The sequence below is a fragment of the Myiozetetes cayanensis genome, unplaced genomic scaffold, assembly GCF_022539395.1.
Source record: "Myiozetetes cayanensis isolate MyiCay16 unplaced genomic scaffold, myiCay2020 scf1, whole genome shotgun sequence".
NCBI classification, from domain to species: Eukaryota; Metazoa; Chordata; class Aves; order Passeriformes; family Tyrannidae; genus Myiozetetes; species Myiozetetes cayanensis.
This window is the reverse complement of record NW_026086604.1, coordinates 110182793-110208462: the sequence shown is the minus strand read 5'-3', so window position 1 is coordinate 110208462 and position 25670 is coordinate 110182793. Positions and strand designations below refer to the sequence as shown.

At 40.6% G+C, this 25670-nt stretch overlaps 1 protein-coding gene across 1 annotated transcript in view; it reads left to right on the top strand.

The window, feature by feature from the left end:
• Positions 1 to 25670, top strand: part of TGFBR2 (transforming growth factor beta receptor 2) — a 57201-nt gene that overhangs the window by 13273 nt on the left and 18258 nt on the right. The window contains exons 2-3 of the mRNA XM_050322043.1: positions 12710 to 12881; positions 14569 to 14759. Coding sequence (XP_050178000.1) covers positions 12710 to 12881; positions 14569 to 14759 — 363 coding nt within the window. The remainder of the gene's footprint in view (positions 1 to 12709; positions 12882 to 14568; positions 14760 to 25670) is intronic.

Sequence of the window (25670 nt, the reverse complement as noted above, 5' to 3'; positions counted from 1 at the left end):
TGCCTCATCATAAACAAAGAGCCTGCAGTCTCTCACACATCTTCAGGCAGGTAGACTAAACATTTTAGACTGGCAAGTCCCTTCCCTCTGAACAGCACCTGATGGGGGAATGTCCTCACCTTATATTGTAATGCCAGCCCTGCTGGGGGCTGGTTGCTGCAAGCAGTGAATTGCATGGAGTGAGAACTCTTGTTTGTATTCCTACATGCAGGTTTTTTAGTGTCCAGGTTAATTTATTTAGTGTGGGGGCTTACCTGTTGGACCATGCACACAGATAAAAGCAATTGTCCTTGAAATACACTGTTTTATAGTATAGTGAATTGATTGTTTGCATGTGATTTAGAAATAATGGCAAAGATAAGGACCTTCCAGTGAGCTTTCAAGAGATGGATTTAGGGATAAAACACCTACTTACTTCAGAATGAGCAGGTTTCACCCATGGCTTTTATTTTCCTTTAAGCCCAGTAAAATTTCAGCCTCAAGTAGAAATGAAGGAGCTCATTATTTGTTCTCTTATTTCAGCAGGATGGTATTGCCAGCTAGTGATGCAGGGTCTTAAAGGTAACTGGAGGGAGTCATTTGCAAATGCTTTAAAAGAAACAGCTAATACCCGGGGGGCTATGTTAGGAAATTTACCTTTGGCAGATAAAGGAGATGTTGCTTTGTTGGGAGAGATACTTCTTTACCAAGAAATCTGATAACTCACTAACAGCAAGCCACAGCAGTAGGATTTCTGCAACAGAAGTCAGCAAAAGAAAGCTTTCCTGAGGTTGAATATCATTAGAAGTGTGTGTTTTTATGCATATACCCTTTTCTCAATACCCAATATACAATTCCCATTAATAGTTGTGGAAGTTAGATACATCTATCAAGATAACATATCCCCAGGGTATTAAATTCTCTTATTCTACTTCTTTGCTTGTAACTTGACAGAGACAAATATAACCATCCAAGCTCCTGTATTTGAGAAGGATGTGTATTTTTCCTCAAATCTATTCAAAGTGATTCTATTCCTAAGGGATTACATTTGAGTCTAACTTTCCTCTGGTTTACTATTTTAGCTGAGCTGATGGATTATGAATGAGTAATTTCTTTTTAATACTGTTTTCCTGAATCTGTCATTCAAAACTTGCTGTGTGGGGACAGAATGGTTCATAAACATTATTTTCTTGGAGGAAAATGGCTTCTCACAGTAAAAAGGAGCTCTGGACAGAGCTTTCACATAAACATGTTTGCCCATCAGTGACTGACAGAGGAGCCTGTGTGTGTGTTAAGGATGTGGACTTACTAAATGAGACTTCTTATTTGGAAACATTTTTTCAAATAGGATAGGAAGCATGGATTATATTCAGGTCTAGAGAAAGAAATTGCTTGGAATTCTGTTTTACCAGAATCTCTAGATTATTTTGTAAACTAGTACCATAGTAGGAACATCCTCTGGTCAGAGGATGTACTTTAACTTAAATCCAGATCTCTCAAATATTCCTCAAGTTTGGAGGTCTTCAAAAAGCTAAACAAAATTAGGTCTTTTATGCTCCGTACGTTAGTAAGTTGTCTTTTTATATTAAGCTTAAACCAAAATCCCCAAATCCTAAACTGTGACTACAAATTTTGCACACATACCATCCTTGTTTTTGTTTTGTTTCCTTATTTGTTTGTTTATAGCTGGGAGGGACAGATAGTGGCAGTGAATGCACTTTAAAAAAATCCTGTTAATATCCTCCTTTTATCTGGAAAAACAAATATTTATAAATCCCTCTGAATCATGTAACTATGTAACGTTTTCAAGTTTGAAAGCGCAGTTGTCTGGTTAATCCATTTAAATGCTTATTTTGATTGGGCAGCTGTGAGTCTTTGTGTGCACACAGCTTCTCCCCATGCTTATTGGTGTGTTATAAAATGCCACAGAAATTCTGATTTGGTTCAGTAGCAACCGGTGTAAACACATACAGTGTTTTGTTGTACAGGATAGAGACTCTTGCCATGCAGACCTCATCCTTGCTTATGGTGGCCTTCAGAGCTGTGACTGAAGCCAGTTTGCTCAGTCACTTCCAATCCTGGCTGTATAGGTTGCTGAAATCATGCTGAAAGAATGTGGGTTCTGGTTCGAGGCACAAAGCACCCCCTTAACTCATGACTTGAACATACTCCAGCAGCTGACACAAAAGGTGCACTTGTGAAGGGCCAATACAGAGGCTCAATACGGAGTTGTGCATGGAAAAAGAGAGGGCAACCTCAGTTTGAATTCCTCTGCCTAGGTAAAATTAAAACACTGAACAGCATTCCTGCAATTTATGTGCTCCAAACCATGCCATTGTACCTAAAATCTTTTTATGTCTCACTTATATTCTTTGTACCCCTTATGCTACATAATTATAAAGTATTTCCTATTTGTGAATGTGACACTTAAACTGATATTTGAAGAGATGCAGCCCATTCCAATTACTGTGTTATATTTTAAGACTGCTTTTGATTTATTTTTACCTTGTGTTTGTTTTTTTCTAATTCCAAGTCTATTATTTAGGTTTGGCTCTGTTTGACTAAAGTTTCATTCTTTGGTCCACGGGATCTTGTTTCCAGTTTTCAGAAAAGAAATTGCAGAATCAGGCTCTCTGAAAACAGAGATACAAATTGCAGTTCAGCAAAAGTTTCAGAGCAAAAGATGTAACTTTTTTTTGGTTTTGCAGAGCATTTTCTGAAAGTAGTGGTAGTGTCAGGTAAACGTTCATCAGGCTTTTCTCCTGAAACAATGAAGAATTGGGGTGACCGGTTGAATTTTATTTTTTGTGTTCACATTACAGAACTACAGCAAAATCAGATGTTTCGCATCAGTCAGAGGATATATGTGCTTCACAGTACTCTCTGTCCATTTTATGTCTTTCCTCTTGAAAAAATTATATTCTAAAAACAAGACTCTTTCCGACTCTTTCAGCATCCCATGAAGAGGAGGCATCTCCTAGGTCTGTGTACAGCTGAAGAAACAGCCACAGAGAGTAGTAGCTCTCTTCTTAGATGTCTTAGGTGTCTCTGACTTGAGACACCATAAGTAGTTTTTCTATACTTTGAAGTCAAAATAACCTGCAATCTAGTTTCGTAGTGAATTTAAATAGCTATGAGGCCTGAGGTGCTTTTGCAAATATTTCTGGGGAGAAACATCAATCCTTGGAATGCTGCCCAAAGTATAACCCATGCGGATGAATCCTAAGCAAGTCCCATCTGCCCTTGCAGTGATTATGCCTGGCAGAACAGACTAACCACAGAGCCCCTGTTTCCTCTCTTGGAAGGGCTGTGACATCTCCTGTCTCAGGGCAAGTAACATTGGAAACCAGACTGTAGGGTTGGAGACAGTAGCAGACAGCAGGTTCTCCCACGTCCCTGGTGTGCTGGGCAGCATGACCTTGGCCCAGAAGTAACTGCAGCCGTAGATCCACAGGGACTTTTCTGTGCCCTCAGCAGTGCTACTGCTGCTGAAATATGCAGTTTTTCATTACCCTAGCTGTGGGTTGCCGCTCCTCATACCACATTCTTCATTGTGTTTGTGTTGTCAGATAGACGTCTAGACTGGAGAACTCTTCTGGGTCAAGTTGGCCTTTGGAGGGGGAGGGAGGTGTGGTAAGGTGCAGTCTTATTCCTCTGAGGGGGAAGAGAAAGTCCAATGAGGGATGTGAACAAATAATGAGAAGGGGAGCATGACTGCTGTTTTTTGCAAACTGGAACAGTTTGTGCAGATATTTCTCAATGGCCTCACCAGAGAGAATGAGAAAAGGGAAGATCTTTTGTGTTCACACCGCTTAAGAAACAAATTAGTCATTTTTCTTAAAATGGTCTGAAGACTTCTCCATGAGGCAGAAAATTTTTGTTCTCAAAATATGTTTCCTTGCATCAAAAAAGAACAACATTAAAAATAAGATGTCAGAAAAGGTGTGTGAATGTGAGAGGGGCTGTGCCATGGCATCCCCAAAGGAGGGATCTACTGAGGGCTCTGACAAGCTACATGTGGCAGGAGCCTTTCAAAAGGGAGGATGAGTATGATCTTCTGACTTTCAAACCTGCCAGGAAAGCGTGTGTTCGTAGTTTTAAGGGGATATTTGTAAAGCAAATAAAAAATAAAATTAAAAGCATAAAATGGCAAATACAGGAGTGATACATTTCCTGATTCACCAAGTAACCTAGCTGTATCAAAGGGAACCTGGGGGAGTCAGGCATAACTTCAAATTTCCTGTTTTTGTCATTTGTCACAGTCTTAATTTCTGTGTATCATTTTCACTACTTTAAAAAGCAAGCAAAAGTCTGCCCCCAAACTAACATATTTCATAACCTTTCCTGGAGGTTTCTCTGAGACCAGAGAGGGTTTGCAAGTGTTTGCCAGTCTCCTCAGTGAACAAACAGTATTAATAAACATCTACTGCTCTGCATAAACTCTTTGTAAGGCACAGCAGCTGCTTTTAGATATTATTTACATGGTTCTGTCTGTATTTTAGTTACCTTAGTCTGCTCTTTTGAATACAATGAAGGACATACATTTGGCAAGAGTTTAACTGTATCAAGGGTTAACTTTAGGAGGAGTCAACTGTATTTTCTGGAGAAGGACTTGGCTTTTTGCCACCTGAGTTGCTACATGCTGCCAGTGTAGAGAACAGTCTTCAAATAACTTCCATTTTGCATTTGGAAGAGATGATTTTTTTCTGTCTATCCAACCGAAAATGCTGCAGGTAGATAGTCAAGTATTGTGAAAGATTTTTTTCTCATACAGAATTCAGTCCTCTTCAGCTTATAGTTGATTTAAAAGTAATTGAGTAAACCACAACAACTTTGTGTGCGGTTATTCTCATTTTTGAGACTGACTAGACTTGCTCCTAATGTAACCTGTATCGAGGTAAATCAGCTTTAGAAGGATTTGAAGGATCCACATGCAAAACTTTAAAACCTTCACCCCTTTAATTTAATGCATTAAACTTGTGCGTGTATGCCAGGCCAGCACGTAGTTACTTGAAGCCGTTTGGAAAGTTAGGCAAGATGAGGCCATATACTAAATATGAGTAAAGCCCTGTAAGAGTGTCATTTGTGAGTGTTTGGCCAAGCATGTTACTATTTTTGATTTCTGTGTGTCTTTGGTTGTGCAGTGGTCTGTGGGAGCTGAGGGCCAGGCTCCATCTGCACAGCATGCTGTGGTGTTGCAGTGATGAGCCAGCACAACAGCTGTCTGTGTAAGGGAGAAATGAGAACTGCACCCATGTGCCCACCTACTCTGTCCATCCCAGGTACCACAACTGCAATTCCCTGTGGGAAGGACTAGAGGGTTTGGCAATACAATGTAGCAGGAAACTCCTAACACTTTTGAAATTAGCCTTTTTGCCTTTACCATAGATCCTGATGTTTTCTGCTGCCCAGAGGTTTAGCAGAAGATGCAGCCGTTTGCCCTGAGACTTCAAAACTTCTCTGCCTTCTTCCCACATGTTACCTCTCCACTAAGGGTGCACCTAAAAAGGCAAACAAGACTGTCTTTGCATTAAGCAGATATCACAACACAGACATTTAGGACTGTTAGTAAGTTAGAAAGGAATGTCTTTGGATAAGCAGCACTGATACATTAAGAATATGATTAATTTTTTTATGATCTCTAGAATTTTTCAGTTTATATGTGACATTGAGCACGTTCAGTAGCCTTGCAGATAAACTGAAGTGCCAGGATGTGTCTCTGAATACTTAACAGCTAATAGAAATAGCTGAACCATAATGTTATTAGAAAATGTTCTAAAGCTCTGTCCCACCTGTACTGGGTGGAATTCTGAATTTCCCTGTTGGAAACTGGAGTTTAATAAATAGACACTTGAAAAGAGAGTCAAATGACTCTTTAAGGTGGATGTTCCTTAATATTCTTGTAGTAAGAGAGAGAAAGGGAAGAAATATAAATTAAGCTGTTGGAGGGAATATGTGCCTCCATTAGGACAAACGAATCACCTTCCCCATCATCGTTACAAAGAATGATGAACCTTATTATATTTTGAAATAGGTTGCTGGTGGTAGTGTGACTATTGAGGGAGCAGGACTGGAAAGAAGCATGTTACTATAAACAGGCTTTCTTAACTGGCTGAAAGAAGAGGCACAATGGGTTCAGAAACTCCATTCAAACTGATTAGAAAACACAATTGCATGGGTTTGTATTGTTGAGCTTCTGTAGCAGAGAGTGGAGATACATTTGCGTTTTTCTGAGTCAGAATCATTCCTAATTGTGTATGTTTTGAATGTTGGAGGATTTTTCACAGAGACTCATTTGTCATGAAAAAGTGCTACAGAAATAATTGTATAATACTTGAATCACTGCTGTCTATTTTCAGACCCTGTAAGTTGGAAAAATAATGTTTGTATAAAGCTGAAGTGTTTATACTCTTTCAGCTCTGTTTCAAGTGAAGTAATGGCAGCTTTCATTGAGCAGATGAGAATACAAAAGGAGATGAAGATGCAAGAGATGCTTTTTATTGCACAGGTCAGAATTAATTAAGCAAATGTCAGTTCTGAACCATGAATCATGCTTATTCCAACAAAGTAGGAAAGCTGTTTTTGCTTATCTTGAGAATCAGATGAGCATTGATGTACTCAATATGCACTGTATATCTGAAGATACAGGAGGGGTTAAACACTAAAGAGAACTTCCAGTAAATTCCCAACTTAATGCATTATGCAGAAAAAAGTGCTAGAGCCTGTAGTCATAGTTGAATAAATTGATCTTCATGTTATATCACTTACGATTCTTCAGTGCTGTGTGCTGTTTACCAGCTGTGTTAGGGAGGCTGCGGGTAAAAGTCAGGGGAAGATGAAATGTCCATTTAAGAGCTCTATGGGAAGCCATCATTTAGATTTTTTTCAGCTTCTTTGCCCAGAGACAGTATTCTTTTGTTCCGCCTACCATGGAGTGCTAAACTGTGCCCAGAAAATGTGCAAGAGAGCTTCAAGTTAAAAATCCACAGGTAAAAATCCATGTCATTATTTGAGGCATCACAATAATGTTATTTTTATTCCCTGTTTTCAGAATGTGGTCACGCTTCTATTGTTAAGTGCTGAGCTGGAGTCTCCTCTGACCTGGACTACTGTCAGTCAGGAGTCCTGGTGGCGAGCTCTGTTCTTAGGCGTGTTTGAGGCAGATCACTGCTGTGCCCTGTACCAGAGAGAAGAGCCCAGCCCATGATTAAAACTGCTAATGATAGCTCATTTTGGAAACAGCAGATAAAAATAATGTTATTTTAATTATTTAAATACAAAAATTATTTTTATCTTCAAGATCTCCATCTTAGTATGCTGTTCCCTCTCTGTTTTCTCTGCTTGTGTCCCTCCCCCCAGCTCCTGCCAGATTTGATTCTGTTTCTATGTCAATGCCTGCAGCAATCCCTGAAGCAAAGTTTTGCCAGTTCCACTTGCTGTTAAAAGCCAGGCACTTCCACGGCAGGTTAAATGAAGTTTTCCAACTCCTGCTCCTTTTCCTTTGTTTTCTCCCTCTCCACGTAGCTTCCCTTGTGCCTTGCCTGCTGGTAGGTGAGAAATGGTGGTTTCCCAAATTCAGTGCAGTCCATCAGTGGCCTTCCTGCTGTGAACCAGTTTTTTTGCTTTGGCCTTCCTTCAGCTGGGGGTGGCCAAACTGCTGCTGGTCAAAAAGGGCTTACCTAGTCTGCCCCCTTCTTTCATGGAAGACTTCTCAGTCATGGCTGAAGACTATGTTGTAGCTCACACACACCTGAAAAAAGCCTGTGGGCCCCACCAAATCATTCTTTCCCCTCCACTCATAGGGGCTGCTTTGTGGTAGGATGGGGTTCAGGGCTGTACGTGCATCTCGTTGCATTCACAGTTGTTACCTTGTCATCTGATAGGTGTGACTTGCATTTTTTTCATATAATGGGCAAAAGTCATTATGTGGCAGGGAGAAGCCATGACATGCATCTTCTCTGAGTACTTTACAAAGAAATGTGTTCACAAAAAGGAAGTTATTTTGGTTTTTATCCTTTGCTGAGCCCTGGTGTGGTCTGATCATGCACAAAAGTGACACAAATGTCCCACTTTGCAGCTGAACAAAAGTTCAACCAGCACACTTAAAGGCATATCTCTAAGTACTGGCTAAGGCAGCTGTTGTGTTCCCTGGTCGTCAGTGATCTGTAACTAAAATCGAGGCTGAAAGATTCTGCAAAACAGTCTGTAAGAATGTGGTTTTTTGGAGTCCTGCCACAGAGATAGTTAAATGTCTGGTGGGTTAAACATTCATGGAACCTGTTTTCCTCTGACGTATTTTAGTTGTACTTAAAAGATAGCTCTTTGGCTTTACAGCGGCTGTTTCAGCACTGTTGATAATCATTGCTGTTAATCTTAATAGAAACAGACACGGAATCATGAGAGTCCTGTACCCATGGTAATCCTGCTGGGGTAACTCATAGTTGAGACAAGGGACTGCAGCCCAAGGCAGCGTCCAAGACAGTATGAACTATGTGAGCTCATAGCGAGTATGGGGGTATATACCAGTGACACTACATTTCAAATCAGAAGGCAATAAGCTTAGAATTGGCAACTGTAACTGAAAAATTGAAAACACGTATTTCATAGGGTTACCCCAAAGGTGTTATGATGGGAGTTACTAGGTGATCTGCAGTGTTGCCAGCTCCCATGATTCGATGATGAGTAATACAATAGCTGACATATCTCTTGAAGATCAACCTCATGGATTCCAGTGCTTTATTTTTCTTTTTATCTCTTCTTTTTTTTTAGTTAGACAACCTTTCTTCTTATGGCCAGAGTTTCAAAATATGTCTCAAAAAGCACTTTTAGAGTACAGCCAGCAACGACAAATAAAGGAGAACCCAGCAGTTGTTTTTTGATTGCTCAGGGCTTTTTTCTTGGTTTTTCCCCCTTCCTTTATTTCCATGATCTGTCTGGCTAGCCTTGTGATTTTGTAACTCGTAATTTTTATCTTCAGGATTGATTATAGTTCTGTCTTTTCTTCCTTGTATTACAGCACTAAACATAATCAATATAATTAAAAATAACTGTCAGGGTGTATCCAGGTCTTAAAAGCAAAGCTCGGAGCATACATTTTCCATCATATCTGACTCCAGATTTCTTCTCAGGCCCTTTGCAGTGTTTGGTTTCAGCATCAGATAGAAAAAGTCAAACTTGGCTTTAGCTTGGAACAAGATGTGTTATCACAGTGGGCATGGCCAAGCTGTAGTAATGAGCAGCACATCAACACTTGTTAAAGCATTATGTTAATATTAGGAAAAGTAAACTGCAGTCTCACTTTAAATCAAATGTTGAAGCATGAAATAAAGTTTGTCCACCTCAGCAGTTTATCCAGTATCACGAAGTGCCAGAGGCATGAATAGAGAGTCACTGAACTGTCAGCCTCTGTTACAAGAATTCTGGGGAGAAAATATGGATATAGTCAGCTATGGAAGTCCCAAAACCCCATTAGCTTTTGATAGTAATTTAACCTGATCAGAAATTACCCGGCCTTAAATGCCCAGACTTTTGCTACTGTTGCTAGTGATTAAATTAAGGCCTACCACACTAACTTACAAACTTAAGGTTTGTGCGGTTTGTGACTTCACATTAGAGTGCTGATTTCCAGATGGCTTTTTTTTTTTTTTCCCCTCCTTGGAAGAGGTCCAAACATCTTTTCATCCATTTGTTCCAGTGGGTGAGTCTTGGCAGAACCTGGCATAACTGGGGACAGCATAGTAACAAGCCCTGCCTCTCAACAAATACAATGTGCTTGAAACAGTTTACCAGGACCCACCTTCATGAGGCATTTGACTCCAGTGTGCAGGCACTAGAGAGAACTGAGTCATGTTTATGGCAGAGGCATCCATCATGACACAGCTGCCCAGTGAAGTACAGAAACATGTGAACTCAGAGCTAAAAGCAGTGTAGATGCAGCAGAAGTCTTTGCAGTTTGAGCTGAAGATGTCTTTCCCCTGTGCTCAATTGTGAGATACTTGGCATTCTGCCACATGTTTTCTGTGTAAATTTGGGTGAGTCACTTCATCTCTCCTTCAGTTTTGGTCTGTATTGTTCATCCAGGCTTTTAGGACCATAGATTTTTTTCTTTCTGAGCAGAGGGACAGTCCATCACTATCAAGTTGTTTCAATCATTACTGCAACCTAGAAAACTTTGATACAGCTATTAGTTTCTCTTCAGCTTGTGGTGAATAAGAGGTACCATGCAGAAGAAATGAACAATTTGCCATAATGATGATTATGTTAACTCATATTTCATAGGGCGCTAGATTCAAGACCTTTTGAGATCCTACCACACCTACTTCAGTGAGGCTTTGTTCCTCTGTATGGCTTCTGAGAGTTGTTGCAACACATATAATTAAGAACAAGAAATTTTTGCCTGGGGCTTAAAATTCTGTGAGACAATACATAGCACCAGCATTCTCCACCCATGTAAGTGCTCCCAGTGTCGTGAATGGAGTGGCACAATTCCCTTGTATGGAGTAGCAATGTTTATTGACATAAACCAGAGTTTTAACAAAGTTTGACTGTAAATGTGACAGTGCTTTAACAAACTTTGATGGCAAAGTACACTTGATTATTTACTGCACAGAGGGCAAGGTGAGACAAAACTGTCAGAGAGACCCTCCAGTTGAGTCATGAGGTTCATAAAGGACCTCCCTGTATTTTAAACCCCTTTCTGAGGGGTTTCTATGTGTAGCTGAATTCAGACCTAGTTCCAAGCTTCATCAGTGGTTGATGTCTAAAGGATTGTATGTGCACAAGCAATACTTTATCTCACTTAGCTAAGATTTCAAAGTTTCGATGTGCTTATTCCCAATTCACTTACTGAATATTTAATGCAATAAGGATTCCCTCAACCTCAGGGATCAACCTTGAGATGCATCCCTGCTCAAGGGGAGATCCTGGCATGCAGCCCACTGCCGCGCAGCAGAGCTCAGCGGACCCTGGGCTGTTCCCTATTTATGGAGTAAGATGATTGACTTACAATAATATTTGCATACCAGCTGTATTTTGGTTGGCGCATGCTCAACTAGCCCTCTGCTGTTGAGTAAGTTTTATGGCCCTCAGCTATTGTGTTGTTATCTGTCTTCTGAGAGTCCAGCTTAAGCCAGGTGCAACCATCACAACCACTGCTGTTAGCTATTGCTTAAGCCAAAAACAGGGTTGGGGGGTGGGGGAAGTGCACTGCCACACCCAGTGAGCTCACCCTAACCATCCCTTCTGTGTAGGACTTTCTTCTATACCATTAAAATAATTGGGAGTTTTACCACTGATTCCAATGGCAGTAAGATCAGTACCAGAGCATGCTAGCGATGAGAAAGATGTGTGACTGAATGGAGGGGGAAGACTTTTCTTTCAGTCCCTCACAAAGGCTCAGAAATCCATTGAAAATGTTAGCAAGAGGCCTTTTTTATTTAATTCTGGAAAAATCATGTATATTTATTTCCTGTAATAAAATATTCTAATGGTAGTAAAGAGTGAATTTCTAGAAGGAAAAAATTGATTTCTTAGCTAATTGAGGAGAAAGGGGGAAATTACAAATCCCTGGTTGATAATAACTGGTTGACTAGCAACATTTGGCCACAGAAAGCAATATGAACATAGTTTTAACATGCAGGTGGCTACAAGAGGAGGCCTGTGCTGTATGAAGCCCAGTAACTTCTTAAAGTCATCCAACCTACTTTTCAAATTACATTACAAAATGAGTCAGACTGAAAGTGTTGTTGATTATCTGCTCCACTTCAGATGGCTGCATATTCATTTTAGCTTTAGAAACAAGTTTGTGTCAGCGTTTTCTGTTCCTTATAGTCACACTGGCTTTTCAAAATAGATTTTGTGCTAAAAGTATGTTTCCTGAAATTCATGCACTGGTACAAAAAATACCTCTTTCCTTACTGCTGCTACACTGAAGCAGATGGTCAGTACTAAGACTCGGAATCAGTAAGCAAGTAATTATCCAATGCCTGGGTGCAGAAATGTAGCTGTTGGATCAAAGTAGACTTCTACAAGACAGGCTGTCATTGCAAGTTAGTCTGAGTTCAAGCCCCTTGAATTAGCCCAGTAAGACTCCTGTAGTAGATTACGTGAGAGGCACAGATGCCCTACTGCATATCCAGCTTGAGTTTCACCTGCGACCTCTGGCAGACCATCTACCTTAAGCTGAAAGGCAGTTCCAATTCTGTGTTCTTCTATGTGAACAGTAATCAGATTAGGGATGGCACCTATGTTATGCCTTAGGTTAGTAAAGAAAAGCTTGTAAAATTCGTCATGATCCGTGTTATAATGATGTCACACACCCAATGTGCATTCTCACTAAGGTATCCACAGTTACATCAGCACACAGACCATAATGCCATTCTCTACATGGGGATATGCTGCCTGTGAGTAATGCCAGTTGTTGAGCACAGAGGAGCTATTTTAGTGCAAACTGGTCTTGGAAAAAGTAGATTCTGCAAATTACAAAGCAACTTTTGGTCCATCTGAAGTCAATAGGAGTTTATTTCACTTTTCAAATTCACTTTAATTAACCTGGTCTTGACACCGTGGCACTTGACTTGTTGTAAAGAAAATTGGTAGCTGTGAAAGATCAAAGATTTTCTAATTTAAGGTGGGAGAAAATGTTTGCTGCTGCTGAAAACCTTATTTTTGTAATAAGCAACCTGATAATTTACCGTTATTGAGTTTCCTTCTCTTTATTTTTTTTCTTAAGCGGAATTTATGTCACCTGTAGACAGAAATAAGGAAAGTGGATTGAAAATGCCAAACCTATGCAAATTTTGTGACATTAAAGTAACAACCTGCTCAAATCAACATCAGTGCAAGAGCAACTGCAACATCACTGCTATCTGTGAGGAGACTAGTGAAGTCTGTGTTGCTATATGGTAAGTTATTTTGTCATACAGGTGGGGTGGGAGCACACTCTAATTCACCATTGCTTAGTACTTTCCTTAACTGCTCTGATATTCACAATATGCCTGTTCCCTCACCAGGCTTTGCTCTCTCCTTTCCAACCCATATCTGTGGTCAGCATACCGAGAGTTGTTTGAGGTTAACAATTCTGATATGAAATGTTCTAGGGACTTTTTTCTTCTAAAACAGTTCTGCTGCAGCTTATGCTGTTATTGGAAAAGAGGCATGGTTTTGTTTAAACCATTAAGCTGCGTCCACCCACAACACTCAGAGTAGAAACAGATTTGAGACTCAAAAGAAGATTGTGGTGACATTTGCTGAAGAAAGAATTCTCTCTTAGGTTTCAAAGTGAACTAAATTATTTAGATAGGAGGAGGCTATTATGTAGATAGAACAGGAAGTTTATTGCTATGTATAGGTAGAAATACTTTCTCTTAATTAAAAAAACAAATCTGTATTTAGTGACTTCGATGGAGACATGATGCCTTTTATATAGCCTGTGGCTTAATTCAATGAAATCAAGAGTTTATGAAAATGAGTTGTAATACTTTTGTAGGATTTCTTGACTCTAAACTTGTGTTTCAGTCTAAAAACTGAGGTTTTGCCCTTCCATAAATGGGAATCCAATCTTACCAAAGAAAACAAGAAACACTCCTAATGAATTCATAACTGGACAAAAGGAGCAGAACTGAGTGTTTGCAGCATTGCTGCTAATTTAGGAAAATAATTAGAAGCCCTTACACAGAGACGTAATTAATTCACTTATTGAGGGATGAGTTGTGTCCATTGACTTGAAGAGATATTCAGCATAATTGGAAGTAAGACATTTGATATGCAGGATTCAGTCCAGTGTGCTGTTCTGTATTTGTCCTGTGCTTCTTTAATAAGTGATCAGTGTCTATTATTGCCATAAAAAGGGACTGTAGTGCAATTTAAGATATGTTCTGGGTTTTTCATGGTCATTTATCCAAAAGGCAAACGAGTTGAGAACTGTATTTAAAGGGCACTTTGCCTTTCAGTCTTTTGTCAATGAAATGAAATATATGGACCAGGACAGAATACAGGAATATGTTTCAGGTTATCAGCTGTATATATTTCCCTGATAGTGAGGCAACTCTAGCTTGCATTAGTTTTATGATTGGTATTAGAGTGGGGTTTGCTTTTTGTTTGTTTAAGTTTTTTAAAATATAAAGATAACTCCTCCAGTGCAGGAATTGTGTTGATTGTAGGCTTAAAAATTAAGTAAAAGGCCAACTCAATAGAAATTCCTCAGATTTTGAGGAAATAATTCTGTTTTTATCATAATTTCACACAGATTTTTACTGTCTGCTCAGTGACCACAAAAACCAAAAGTATGTTTCAAAGTTCACAGCAGTTCATTGAGCACTAGCTTGAGTAATTCTGGATGAGATTTTTCAAAGGCACTCTTCCGAGCTTTGTGGTAATATGATACAGGAATAGCTGCACCATTGTACAAATGTGAGGAGCCCAGACACAGCCAAAACCATCCCATTCAGGAAAGACAGAGAAGAATATATGATACTCTTTAAATGACATTTATGTTCTCAAAAGAGGCAAATTTTGGTCAGGTGCAGTCCTGTCTGCTCCCTTTGTAAAATATTCCTTCTTTGATTTCAATTTTCTCCTTTTTATTTTTAGGAGACAAAATGATGAAAATGTGACCTTAGAAACAATTTGCCATGATCCCCAAAAAACACTATATGGTCACGTTTTGGATGACTACGACTCAGAGAGGTGTTTGATGAGGGAAAAAAAGGAAGATGGGGGATTGATGTTCATGTGTTCCTGTACAGGTGAAGAATGCAATGATATGCTCATTTTTACATCAGGTAAGTTTAATAATTTACCTTGCAGTCCTACAGTCCTTGCAACTGTGTAATACCAATGTACTTTGTAATTGCATTTTGTGGAGCAAAACTTCTAGTGGCAGGAGCTATTTTGGTCTCTTTTGAATCTTACAAAATCTCAACCTTCCTTTTGTGTGTTCAGAGGATATTTCTTTCTGCCAGGCTATTTTCCTTTTGAAATAAGTCTGACAGTCAGCTCAAGACATTGCACTTAAAATCTGATGAAGGAGGAAAGCAAGATATTTACAGTTGTTCTGTTGCCACACCAAAATGCAACATATGCTAATTATATTATAAAACCTAAACTAGAGGCAAATGTAAGGTCTTGCTCCTTCTAAAAGGCTGTATTGTCATAGTGTGTCATCTGCATATATAGATGCTACTGATAACTTGATAGGATGTGAATTTTAAGTCAGCTTTTCTGGTGTAGCTGACCATCTCATCTGCTCTTGTTCTGTGGTAGGTGTGAAGTAGCTAGAAGGTTACTTCACAGGGGAATAGGAGAAACCTCATACTTACCATTGCCACAAGGAAGTTATGTGAGTTCAGTTAAACCAGGGAAATCTGAGTATAGACCAAATTTCAACCTGTTCCCATTCTGCTTCAGGCCACTGCAAATACAGTAAAGGCAGTGCAGATGTGTATAGGGCTGGTGGACCTCATGCTGCACACACAGATGTGCATGGGTCCACACTCAAACACCTTGTTTTATTTCCTCCTGCCTGCTGGATACCATACTGATTCTTTTACTGAGACAAAGTCAGGCTCTCGCAGGCAAGTTTGAGGTCTTATGTGGACAAATGTGTGTGCACACACTTCTAAAGGAGAGCAGCAGACAAAACCCATCCTCATCATCTGTAACTTCCTCAGAACAGGATATAATTAGATCCTCATTACCTGAGATAACAAAGGATTGGGACACTGTTTCTACTCCTGGAAAACATGGTATATGACTGCACTGAGGTGGACAACTGTGTGAGCGACTTCTAGATCTCACTTCCCAGTCCTCCGAGAAGGCAAAGTAGTTTAGGTCACAAAACCACAACAAATTAGCCAAGAGAAAGCTAGCAAGTCCTTGCTTCTTTTGGCCCAGCCTATCCATATCTGGTCCCACACTCTTCCTCATCCCCTCCCCAAGCCTGATTTAAAACCAGACAACCTGACTGCTTATCTATTGTTGTGTGACCAGCCCTTACTTGGGTGAACTTTAAAGGATTTGGAGTGTATACTGATATTGATGTGAGCACAGGGGGTAGACACAGGACTTAATTCTAACAGATTGTCTTTTGACAGAGAACGTGTTCCCAGTGAATAGATCCTACTCTGTGTTAGCTGTCTAGTGTTTTTGTACAGCATGAACCACACCCTAGTGGATTTTGGCTGACTTGTTATGAATTAGTCACCTTATGGCTGTTTCTTCTGGAGCTGTGAAGCTGAAGGCAATCACTGTGATAAAGGTGTGTCTTCAGTGTGTATATCTATGAAAACCATTCTAGAAATTCAACACCAAGTGCCTTAATTCTCAGCAACTCTGCAGCCCCACTCACACTTCCAGAGTAGCCTAAAAGGAGTAGTATAAGTTTAAACCCAGTCTTTTTACCCTAATTCCTTTCACTCTTCTGAGTGGAGCTTTTCCTTCTAGGTCACGTGCTGTAAGCACTCTAGGTGACTCATGAAAACCGTGTGCTGCATTCATATGTATTAAGTGAATAACTACAGGTAAAAATTAAAGTAATGTAAAACTTTACTTTGTAACATTTCGAGTTCATTCACAAACGCAGGCATTAACTCCAGTCGGGAGGGGGAGAGAATTGAGGCTTTGTCATTCCTTTTTTATTGTTGTGGATTAGTGTTCCTTTTAAATGAAAACAGCCCCTTTGGGTTGCTTGCCTGGTTAGCCATGGCAGGAAGACAAACGATTTTTACAGTATCAGACATGCGGTTTCCTGTCTGTGTTTAACTTTGAGCAGAACATCACAGCCAGCTGGTCCATGGCTCCTCCAGACAACTAGATAATAGCCTGTAAAAATTTTGCCTTTGGAATGACTGTCATCCAAATCTATTGCGTACATTGTTCTTGCCTTTTTTTTACTCTACATTTCTTGTCCACCAGAGCAAGAATTTTTTGCAGTGGTTTTGCATATTCTGTTTTAGAGAGCAGACAAAAGCTACTCTAAAGAAGCCTGATCAAACAATGATTTTACTCATTTATTAGCATAAACTGAGATGATTAAAAAAATTATAATTTTTCACCTGTTAATCACAGCCTTTCCTTTCAAGCTGTTGCTGTAAATGATCGTAGCATTCTTCCTGCGTACACACTTGAGACACACCAGATATAGTTTGTTTCTGGGGTAAGAAAGAAAATTGTGGGTAAAGCAACAAGTTCTAATTTCCATCTGAGGTTAGTCACTATGTTCCAGTGATTCACAGCTGGGCTCTTACTGCTTATGGAAGAATTGGTTTATAGCACTGTTGGCTCATATCAGTCTTGAACGTGAAGGGCAAATTTCCTGACTCGATTTTTAGACACAATCACCTAAAGGTTTTGGGTACTGGGAGGTGTTGTGACTCATCCATGTGTGGCTTTAGAAATGTTTTAAATAGTTACTTTCAAATCAAATCCCTTTCCTTGTATGGACTTTCATTTAAATGGTCAGTTTGCAAAACAAGGAAGACACAGTCAGACATACACCTAAACATGCCTGTAGTTCTGCTGTATTAGGGGCTGACCCTGATTCAGATCCCTGGTTTTTCAGGCCACAGGCACCTCATGGAAAATACTGTGTGCAGAGTCACTGCAAACAATGTTCTTGGAGAAATAATATACAGGAGACAGGTAACCACTGTAAATCTGACTACTCTGTGTTCATTTGTTAATATGTCTCCTTTTTGCCAAAAAAAATTGTGGGTGACTGGCAAGCAACTTACACCCCTGTGGTGGAAAAATGCTTCTCACAGCAAAACTCAATGCCAATGTGTTGTAATTATTATTTATTCAAAAGTCTAATGTCAGTGTTACCAGAAGGCAAAGCCAGGGAGCAAAACCACTGGAAAAGATTAACCAAAATCAGGGTGAAAAGGCCCTGTGTGGCTAGAAGTTGACTAGGCAGCAGACAGAGGCCTGGCCCTACTGTCATGGAAAAAATGAGTGCTAGACTACCAGAGTTTTTTTCCTCCTTGATGTCTGGTTGTGTCTAGTGGATCTTCTACATCTTGCTTTACCTTCTTATGCTTTGACCTACTGTGATGAACCATGTCTGTCTGTAGTTGTTTGCACAGTCTCAGTCCTCCCTTGATGTTTAGGAAGCTCTGTTCCTCAGCCTTCCCTTTGCCACACCATCTTCCAGCCTCTATTCATCAGCCAGTGCGAGCATGACAACTCTCTAACAAAGCTGGGTTTTATTAACAATCCTGAGTTCCTTGACTGAGGTCAAGGCTTGTTTACCCAAAAGGACCAAGCAGGACTGGGCCCTTTCCACTCCCACATCTCACCCATTTTCCATGGGTGGAGATGACCAGGCACTCATTGTAGCCAAGGAAATGGGATTTCTGCATATTATTTAAATGTATGACCTACCTGCTATGCCATGCAACTTCTTCCTCTTATGCAGCTCATTCAGGCACTTTCATTCAGTGAAGTGCAAAAGGGTGACACAGCAGTAGAGATTGTAAACAGGAAAACAAATCCTTTAAGTACTGTTGTCAGTATATATGCAGGTGTTATCCTGGGCATCAAATTCAAATCCAAACAACAATGCAGAGAAGTCAAAATCTGGAAACAGGATTTTAACACATCTCTGTTTGGTTTATAGTTGTTTCATTCTAATAACTTACATGGTGGTAATTTTTTATCATCACCTATCTTGCCATGGTATGCAGATCTTCATGCAACTTCTAACCAAAGTGTCTGTGGGATTATTGTGTTTATTGCTCATGTCCTGCAAGATGAGGTCATTATTTTGGGCATTCCCACCCCACCCAAATATGGGAGAAATCTTTAGCAGCAACAGTGTGTACAAATTCTGAGTCATCCAAATACTTGCCTTGAAGTATCAAAACTTCCGTGATAGACATGGATAGCAGGTCAACAAGAGTTTACGAGAATGATGAAGCTAATTGGGAAAGTGTGCCAAGGGAGGGAGAGAGTTCTGCTGCTAACAATCTTCACATTGATCATGGTTTCACAAAGTTGGCTAATTGAGAGTGTAGGAGAGGTAAGTATTTGATTAATCAATTGTGGGTGAGTCATTTGCCTGAACGAATTACAGTCTATGGATTTGCAGTGTGTCAAGTGCTGTGATTGCTCACTGTGTATGATTGTTACCTGGGAGAGCTAGTATTTTTCTGCTGCCTGAACCACAGCAAGCATGCCTGTGCAATGCCTTGTCCTGTGCCCAGACCGCAGGAGATACGGATAATGTTTTAGAGTTTCCTTAACTTGGTATCTCACTTGTCTCTAACATGTTACCCCTGTCTTTTCCTTTCTTTTTCTCCTCTTCCTCTCCTTACTAGAGTCAAAGTGTTAGTGATTTTACTTGACTACATAGGAGGATCTCAGACTTAAGATCAGACTTAAGATCTGTGCACAGTCACCAGACCATAAATACTTATGTGATGAGTTGTCCGGTGCTCAAGGAACAACAGAAGGGAGATGATTACAGCTGGACTGCTTCCAAGTGGATTTTAACAAAGGCTTTCATTAATTTCTTTTTTTGTTATCCAACTAACATGTTCAGAAGGTAACTGTCTTCCAACTGCCCCATAAAAGAGGTCAGTAGCATTACATAACGTGTCACACAGCCTCTCACCGCTTGTATATTGGCTTTGTTCTCTATGTTTCCTCTTAGGTATTTGCAGGCACAGGAGTCCCACCTAGTGCCTGCAGCTGTGTGTAACCAAAGGAGAGGCTGTCTAATGCTGCATGTCTGAATCACTTAGAGGGATAGAAAGGAAATAGAATGGAAAGAGGCTAAAGAAGCCAAAATTTTGGGTTGCTCGGTATTATTTATATTGTTTGCTTCCTAGGAAAATAACCATTCCAGCCTGGTTACAAATTTGTATAAAAACAAACTAGGCAGCGCTCTTCCAGTTTGGTTGGCATATTTGTTACAATTTGCATTACTTGAGAGCTTAATAAGTGTGGGAATGTGGCCAACCTTTTATCAGGTTGTCATGGAAGAGACTTAATAATTACAGACAGAAACAAACTGTAACTAACACTGGCAACATAATATTTTGGGAAAGGTTGGAGGGGTGAAACTCAGGCTGAGAATAAAAATAGTGGTTAATGTGTGGCATCTGTTGGAACATATTGAAACTGGAGAGATTGATTTGTTCCAGAAAACCACCAGCAAACAGCAGCAGGCACCGAAGCTGTATAACTGAGCCATGTATCACAGAAAAAGTCACATCATGTAAATTTAGAATATGTTGGCTCTCATATAACTGAGTAGAAAAGCTCAGCTACAAAAGTCAAAACATGTGAGAGATGCCATGTAGACACAGTGAAGTGACCTGTTAGAATGGGAGAGATAAGCAGGGAATGCATCTGGGGGTGGGAGATTTTAAGCAAAGGAGTGCTGTGCCAGCAAATCCAGGAATTACACTTCCTAGCCAGCAGTGAGGGAACAAAAACAGCAACAAACTATTTGTTCTGTCTTAGAGCTTAAGAGTTTCTTAAACCTCCTGGGTGCTGAATAGCATGCTTGGCAATCAGTTGAAAAACGAAATTCTGCTTACAATAGATGAAATATCCATTACATCATCGCTGCCCAGCCTTTTTGCTGAAGTAAGCCACCCAGAGGCAATCAAGTTGCCTGCCTCCCACCCCTGTGACTAAGACGCAGCAATTCCCGTCAGGTGACAGATGGATATGCATGACTCTTCCAACATGTAACACGTATAACTGGGTCATGTAACTGGGGATTTTCCCTGGGTGTTACAGAGAAGTCTTGAATCCTGCTCCGTTAGTCATGTGCCAAGGGCAAAACTGCTGGCCTGCAGGGGAGAGCAGCAGTGAGTGCACCACAGGTCTCCAAAACTGCTCATGCTTTTGCCTTACTACTTCTCAGGAAAAGAGGTTGGTGGTCGCATTGGGCAAGGACGTGCATTAAGTGCTCTGAGAACTGGGTCTGGTTTGCCAGCCATTTATTGACTGCAGAGCAACATTCAGGTGGCCAAACATCTGAAAGATCAAGTGAATGAGTTCCCACACCTTTTAGTAAACTCCTTAGGGCAAAAATTTTGAACCATGTGGATGACAGTACTTTAGAAAGATAGCTTTAGAAACAGGCTCTAGAGATTGCTTTACCTTGCTACTTCTACTGTCTTTGAGGGAATGGCTATACATGCTGTCTACCTAGACTCTAGAAAATTTTGACACCATTTCTCCTGGAGAAACTGGCTGCTTATGATTTAGACAAGTGCACTTTTTGCTGGGTAGAAAACTTTCTGGATGGCCAAACCCAGAGAGTGTGGGTGAATGGAGTTACATCCAGCTGATGGTCAGTCACAACTCGTGTTCCTCAGGGCTCCATACTGGGGACAGTCCTGTTTAATATCTGTATCATTGACCTGGACAAGGGGAGTGAGTCAACCCTCAACCAGTTTGCAGATGACACCAGTTTGGGTGGGAGTTTTGAACTATTGGAGGTTAGGAAGACTCTACAGAGGGATGTGGACAGGCTGGATCAATGGGCCAAGGTCAATTGTATGATGTTCAACAAGGTGAAGTGACAGGTCCTGCACTTGGATCACAGCAGCCCCCTGCAGTGCTGCAGGCTTGGGGAAGAGTAGCTGGAAAGTTGCCTGGGGGAAAAGGATTGTCCCTCTGTGCTCAGCACTGGTAAAGCCACAGCTCGAGTCCTGTTTTCTGTTGTTTCACAAGAAAGACATTGAGGTGTTGCAGCATGTCCAGAGAAGGGCAACGAAGCTGGTGAAGGATCTGGAGAACAAGTCACATGAGGAGCAGCTGAGGAAACTGGGGTATTTTATCCTGGGGGAAAGGAGGCTCAGGGATGACCATATCACTCTCTACAACTACCTGAAAAGAGGTTGTAGTGAGGTGGGGGTCAGCCTCTTCTCCCAGTTAAGAAGGAACAGAACAAGAGGAAATGGTCTCAAGTTGCAGCAGTGGAGGTTTAGGTTGGATATCTGGGAAAAATTCTTCACCGAAAGGGTTGTTAAGCATTTGAACAGATTGCCCAAGGAAGTGGTTGAGTGACCATATCTGGAGATATTTAAAAGATTGTAGATGTGGCAATTAGGGAGGTGGTTTACTGATGGACTTGGCAGTGCTGGATTAAGAGTTGGACTCTATGATCTTAGAGTTCTTTTCCAACCTAAACAATTCTATGATTCTGTAGCAGGCCAGGCAGACCTATCAACTACCAGAGGTAGCGCCACTGCAGAAGACAGATACTGTTTTGGATAACCTGGTAATATTCCTTTTACACTAAAAGATGAAGGCATACAGCTCAAGCACAAGTTACTGGCCTTGATAGACTTGGTTTACCTAATCCAAAAAAAGGTCTTGTAAAATTCAGTAATTTGCTGAAGGAATTTAACTTTCAAGAAAGACTAAAAGAAATGTCAGGTTTTATATTCCATTGGATAGCAAGATAGAGCCCACTCTGATTTTCAAATTTAGTAATCTCTGTCTTCTGCCAATAGTTGGTTCAGCATAGAGCTGAGGGAGGGGTGGAACCGATTTCCTGCCCAACAAAATTGTTAAATTAAAAAACAACATCTCCAGCAAGTATGGAAAACTAAAATGTTTCCAAGAAACTATCAAGATAAAGAATTGCAGGTTAGTTTGAGATGCAGCATTTGAGTTTGATTATTACCAAGTATTTTAATTCAGGATCAATGATTTTCCTAAGGAAAGACCCTCTCAAATCCCTACACAACTCCCCAACCCCATTCACAAAGCCTCCAAAACAATGCCTGTAAAACTAGCAGAAGTTTTTTAAATATCAACTTTTGGACTAATTTCTTCATGAAGATAGGGTTTTCTGGGAAAAGTACAGGAATGTCAGAAGCAGAGTTTCTGTCTTAAAATCAGCATTTTCCATCGAAAAATGTTTTGCTGAAGATTTCCAAGCTATTTTAATTCTAAACCCACCAAAATCAGGAAGGTACAGGAGACAGCTATAGAATTTCATTTTCACTTGAGGATTCTTCAATAGAGATAAATTAAGTTATCCCAAACAGCTGCTCAGAGTAAATTTCATTTCACTGAAAATGAGGCATTTTGTGGAACTAGCTTTCATCTAGAAACACTAAAGAGATGGGCAGGCTTTTCCATATTTTATTGCTTTGTGCCTTGCTCAGAAATCAGTACACACTTAAGATTCAAACTTGCATTTTGTCTAATTCAGAATACTCAGGGATGAAAAGCTCTCTCCTGAACCAAATAGAGCATGTCTTGAACTTGAAGCTCCTGTACCCCATAGCAGTTCCCTCACTGGAGGGGATTCAGCACTCACATACACCTCTTGCCAAATTGCAACATTTGAACAGAAATTCTGTTTAAGCAAAAACATTCAAAAAGTGTTAGTTTTCATTCCAGTGCGGAATTCAAACCAAACTTTGAAACCTCAGAATTGCCACAAAATGGAGTTGTCCTCCAGTCAGCTCAAAGGGCTGCTTTGTGTCTTGGGAGCTTGCAAAATAACTAGATCACAGTCCTGCGTCTGGGACCAAGTTTTGTGACTTTGTGCTTCTGGGGACTTTTTAGGCACTGGACAAGCTTGCAATACATCAGTGTCAATATGTAGAACCTGAATTCTGCTAATATGAAATACATTCTTTCCCCACTGTGTGGCTTTAACTAGCAGTTGAATAGGCAGCAACCTTAGAACTTACAGGAGCAGCAGACAGCAAGGAAGTAGTTCTGTCAGTACTGGCTGGGCATTCTGCTGCCCCGAGCATTCAAGTGCCTGTCCTCATTTCATTGCCATTGTTTTATTTCTTGTTTCCCAAGTTCAGTGGCACTAAAGCTCAATCAAAGGCACCCAATCCAACCTAAAGAATTTGCAGGCTCTTGTGCTTTGAAGCTTCCTGACTGAATAGGGGCTATACAGTGCTTCCATTTTCCTTGGCACCTGAGTTCTGTTCCCTGGAGGCTTAGGTAGCATTAAGGGTTGTGCAGATGGCTCCTGCTTAGTTTAAACCACATACAGGAAGCTTTCTTTTAGCTCAACTTCTCTATTGTTATGCGGTATTAATAGGCTCTTTTGAAGCTTAAGAAAGGACTGATCTGACTAAATAATAGTTCTGGGTGGGGAAAGTTATTTAGGAGCATGTTTGCAAAACATGAAAGGCTGCTTCATTTAACCAGTTCCTTGCCTGCCTGTGCAGCTGGGTTTTGCTCATTCCATGCTCAGAAAGAGGAAGCTGCACACCCATTTTTTAAATTATGGGGTCTGAGTCATGTGTATTTATTTATAAGCAAATGAACGTATTTATTCTTAGATTCCTGTAGTCAAGCCAGAAAATATTGGCTAGCCACTGTGAAAACATACAGCTATGCTCTGAATTTTGATCCTATCCTGATTTTGTACACAAATTCAACAGAGAAGTACCCCATCCTTAGCTTGTGCTGGAATGGCTGACTTGATTCTTCTCATATCATCAGTCAAAATCAAAGGTAGTTCCGGAATTGTCTTGCTCAGGCCACACCTCAGTGCCACCAGCTCTTTGCTCCTGCTATCCCCTTTAATTCTGCTGTCAGGAAGCTCAGTCCCTTCCTAAGCTCAGACTTCAGCCTTGTCGGTCCTGATACCCTGATGGGTGCTCATTCTTGCACTTCCCAAGCCTTGAGTGGGACTTGCCTACTGTCTTAAATGCAGAAAATTAGCAGAGCCTGCTGCTTTAGGTGGGGATGTGCAGCTGTGTGCTTTTCACCCCCTGCTTCCTCCAAGGGACCGTGCCAAAGCGGATGTGTCACTTTGCAGCAGGGGTGCATCATGATACAGTGCTCAGGGGAAGTGGTCAAACTGCTTAGCTTCTGCTTTGATTAAATTTTTTTCACATTCTTTTTCACGTAAGATTTGCAACATCAACAGTTTTTTTCCCTTCCACCCAAAAATCACCCTGCACCACAAGCAGAGCTTTCTCTTGTGTAAAAAGAGAAAGGGATGAAGAGGCTGTGAAGTCTGCTGGAGAGTTCTCAGATGTAGGCCAAAATAACGCAGCCTGCTGTAGGGCCTTATAGTAACTATCGGAGATCCTCATTCAGGTAGCCATAACAATCAAGGAGTGAGGGTTTTGGGTGAGTTGCTTCTCAAATCTGAAAATGCTTCCAGCTACCCCCAACTGCTTGGACTCATGGGGAGAAATTTGGAAGAGAACTAACACGTCTTGGGGGTTTTCTCACTCATTTAGAAAGACATTTGTATTTCAAATATCTGGTCTACATATTGCAGCCCTGGGGCTAAGAAAAAGGGTGTGAAAGGCCCTAAAGAGACATGTTCATCTCTGTAAAAGAGTATACCACATAATATAGGTGACATATTACTCTGTCCCAAGAGCAGAGCCCAGACTTCAAGCATGTTTTTCTGTGGTCAATGAAAAACAAAACCAGACCAAAACCAACAAAACAGAACCCTAAGTGTTCAATAAAATAATTTTCTCTCATTGTTACAGAGCAGTTGTGTCATGCAATTGTGACCTGCTTGCAGCCAAAACTCCAAAACCGCTGTCCCACGCAGCAGTCTGTTCTACTCCACTGGGGTGTTTCCCAAGTTCTTTATAAAGCAGATTTTCTGAAAACAAAGAATGCACATGGGAATAAGCAATGCAAATCTTCTGTTCACTGACAGTGACACTGAACTTTCTAAATAGATTCCTCCTGTAAGGGCCATAAAAAAATGAGGGTTTTTTCCCCTT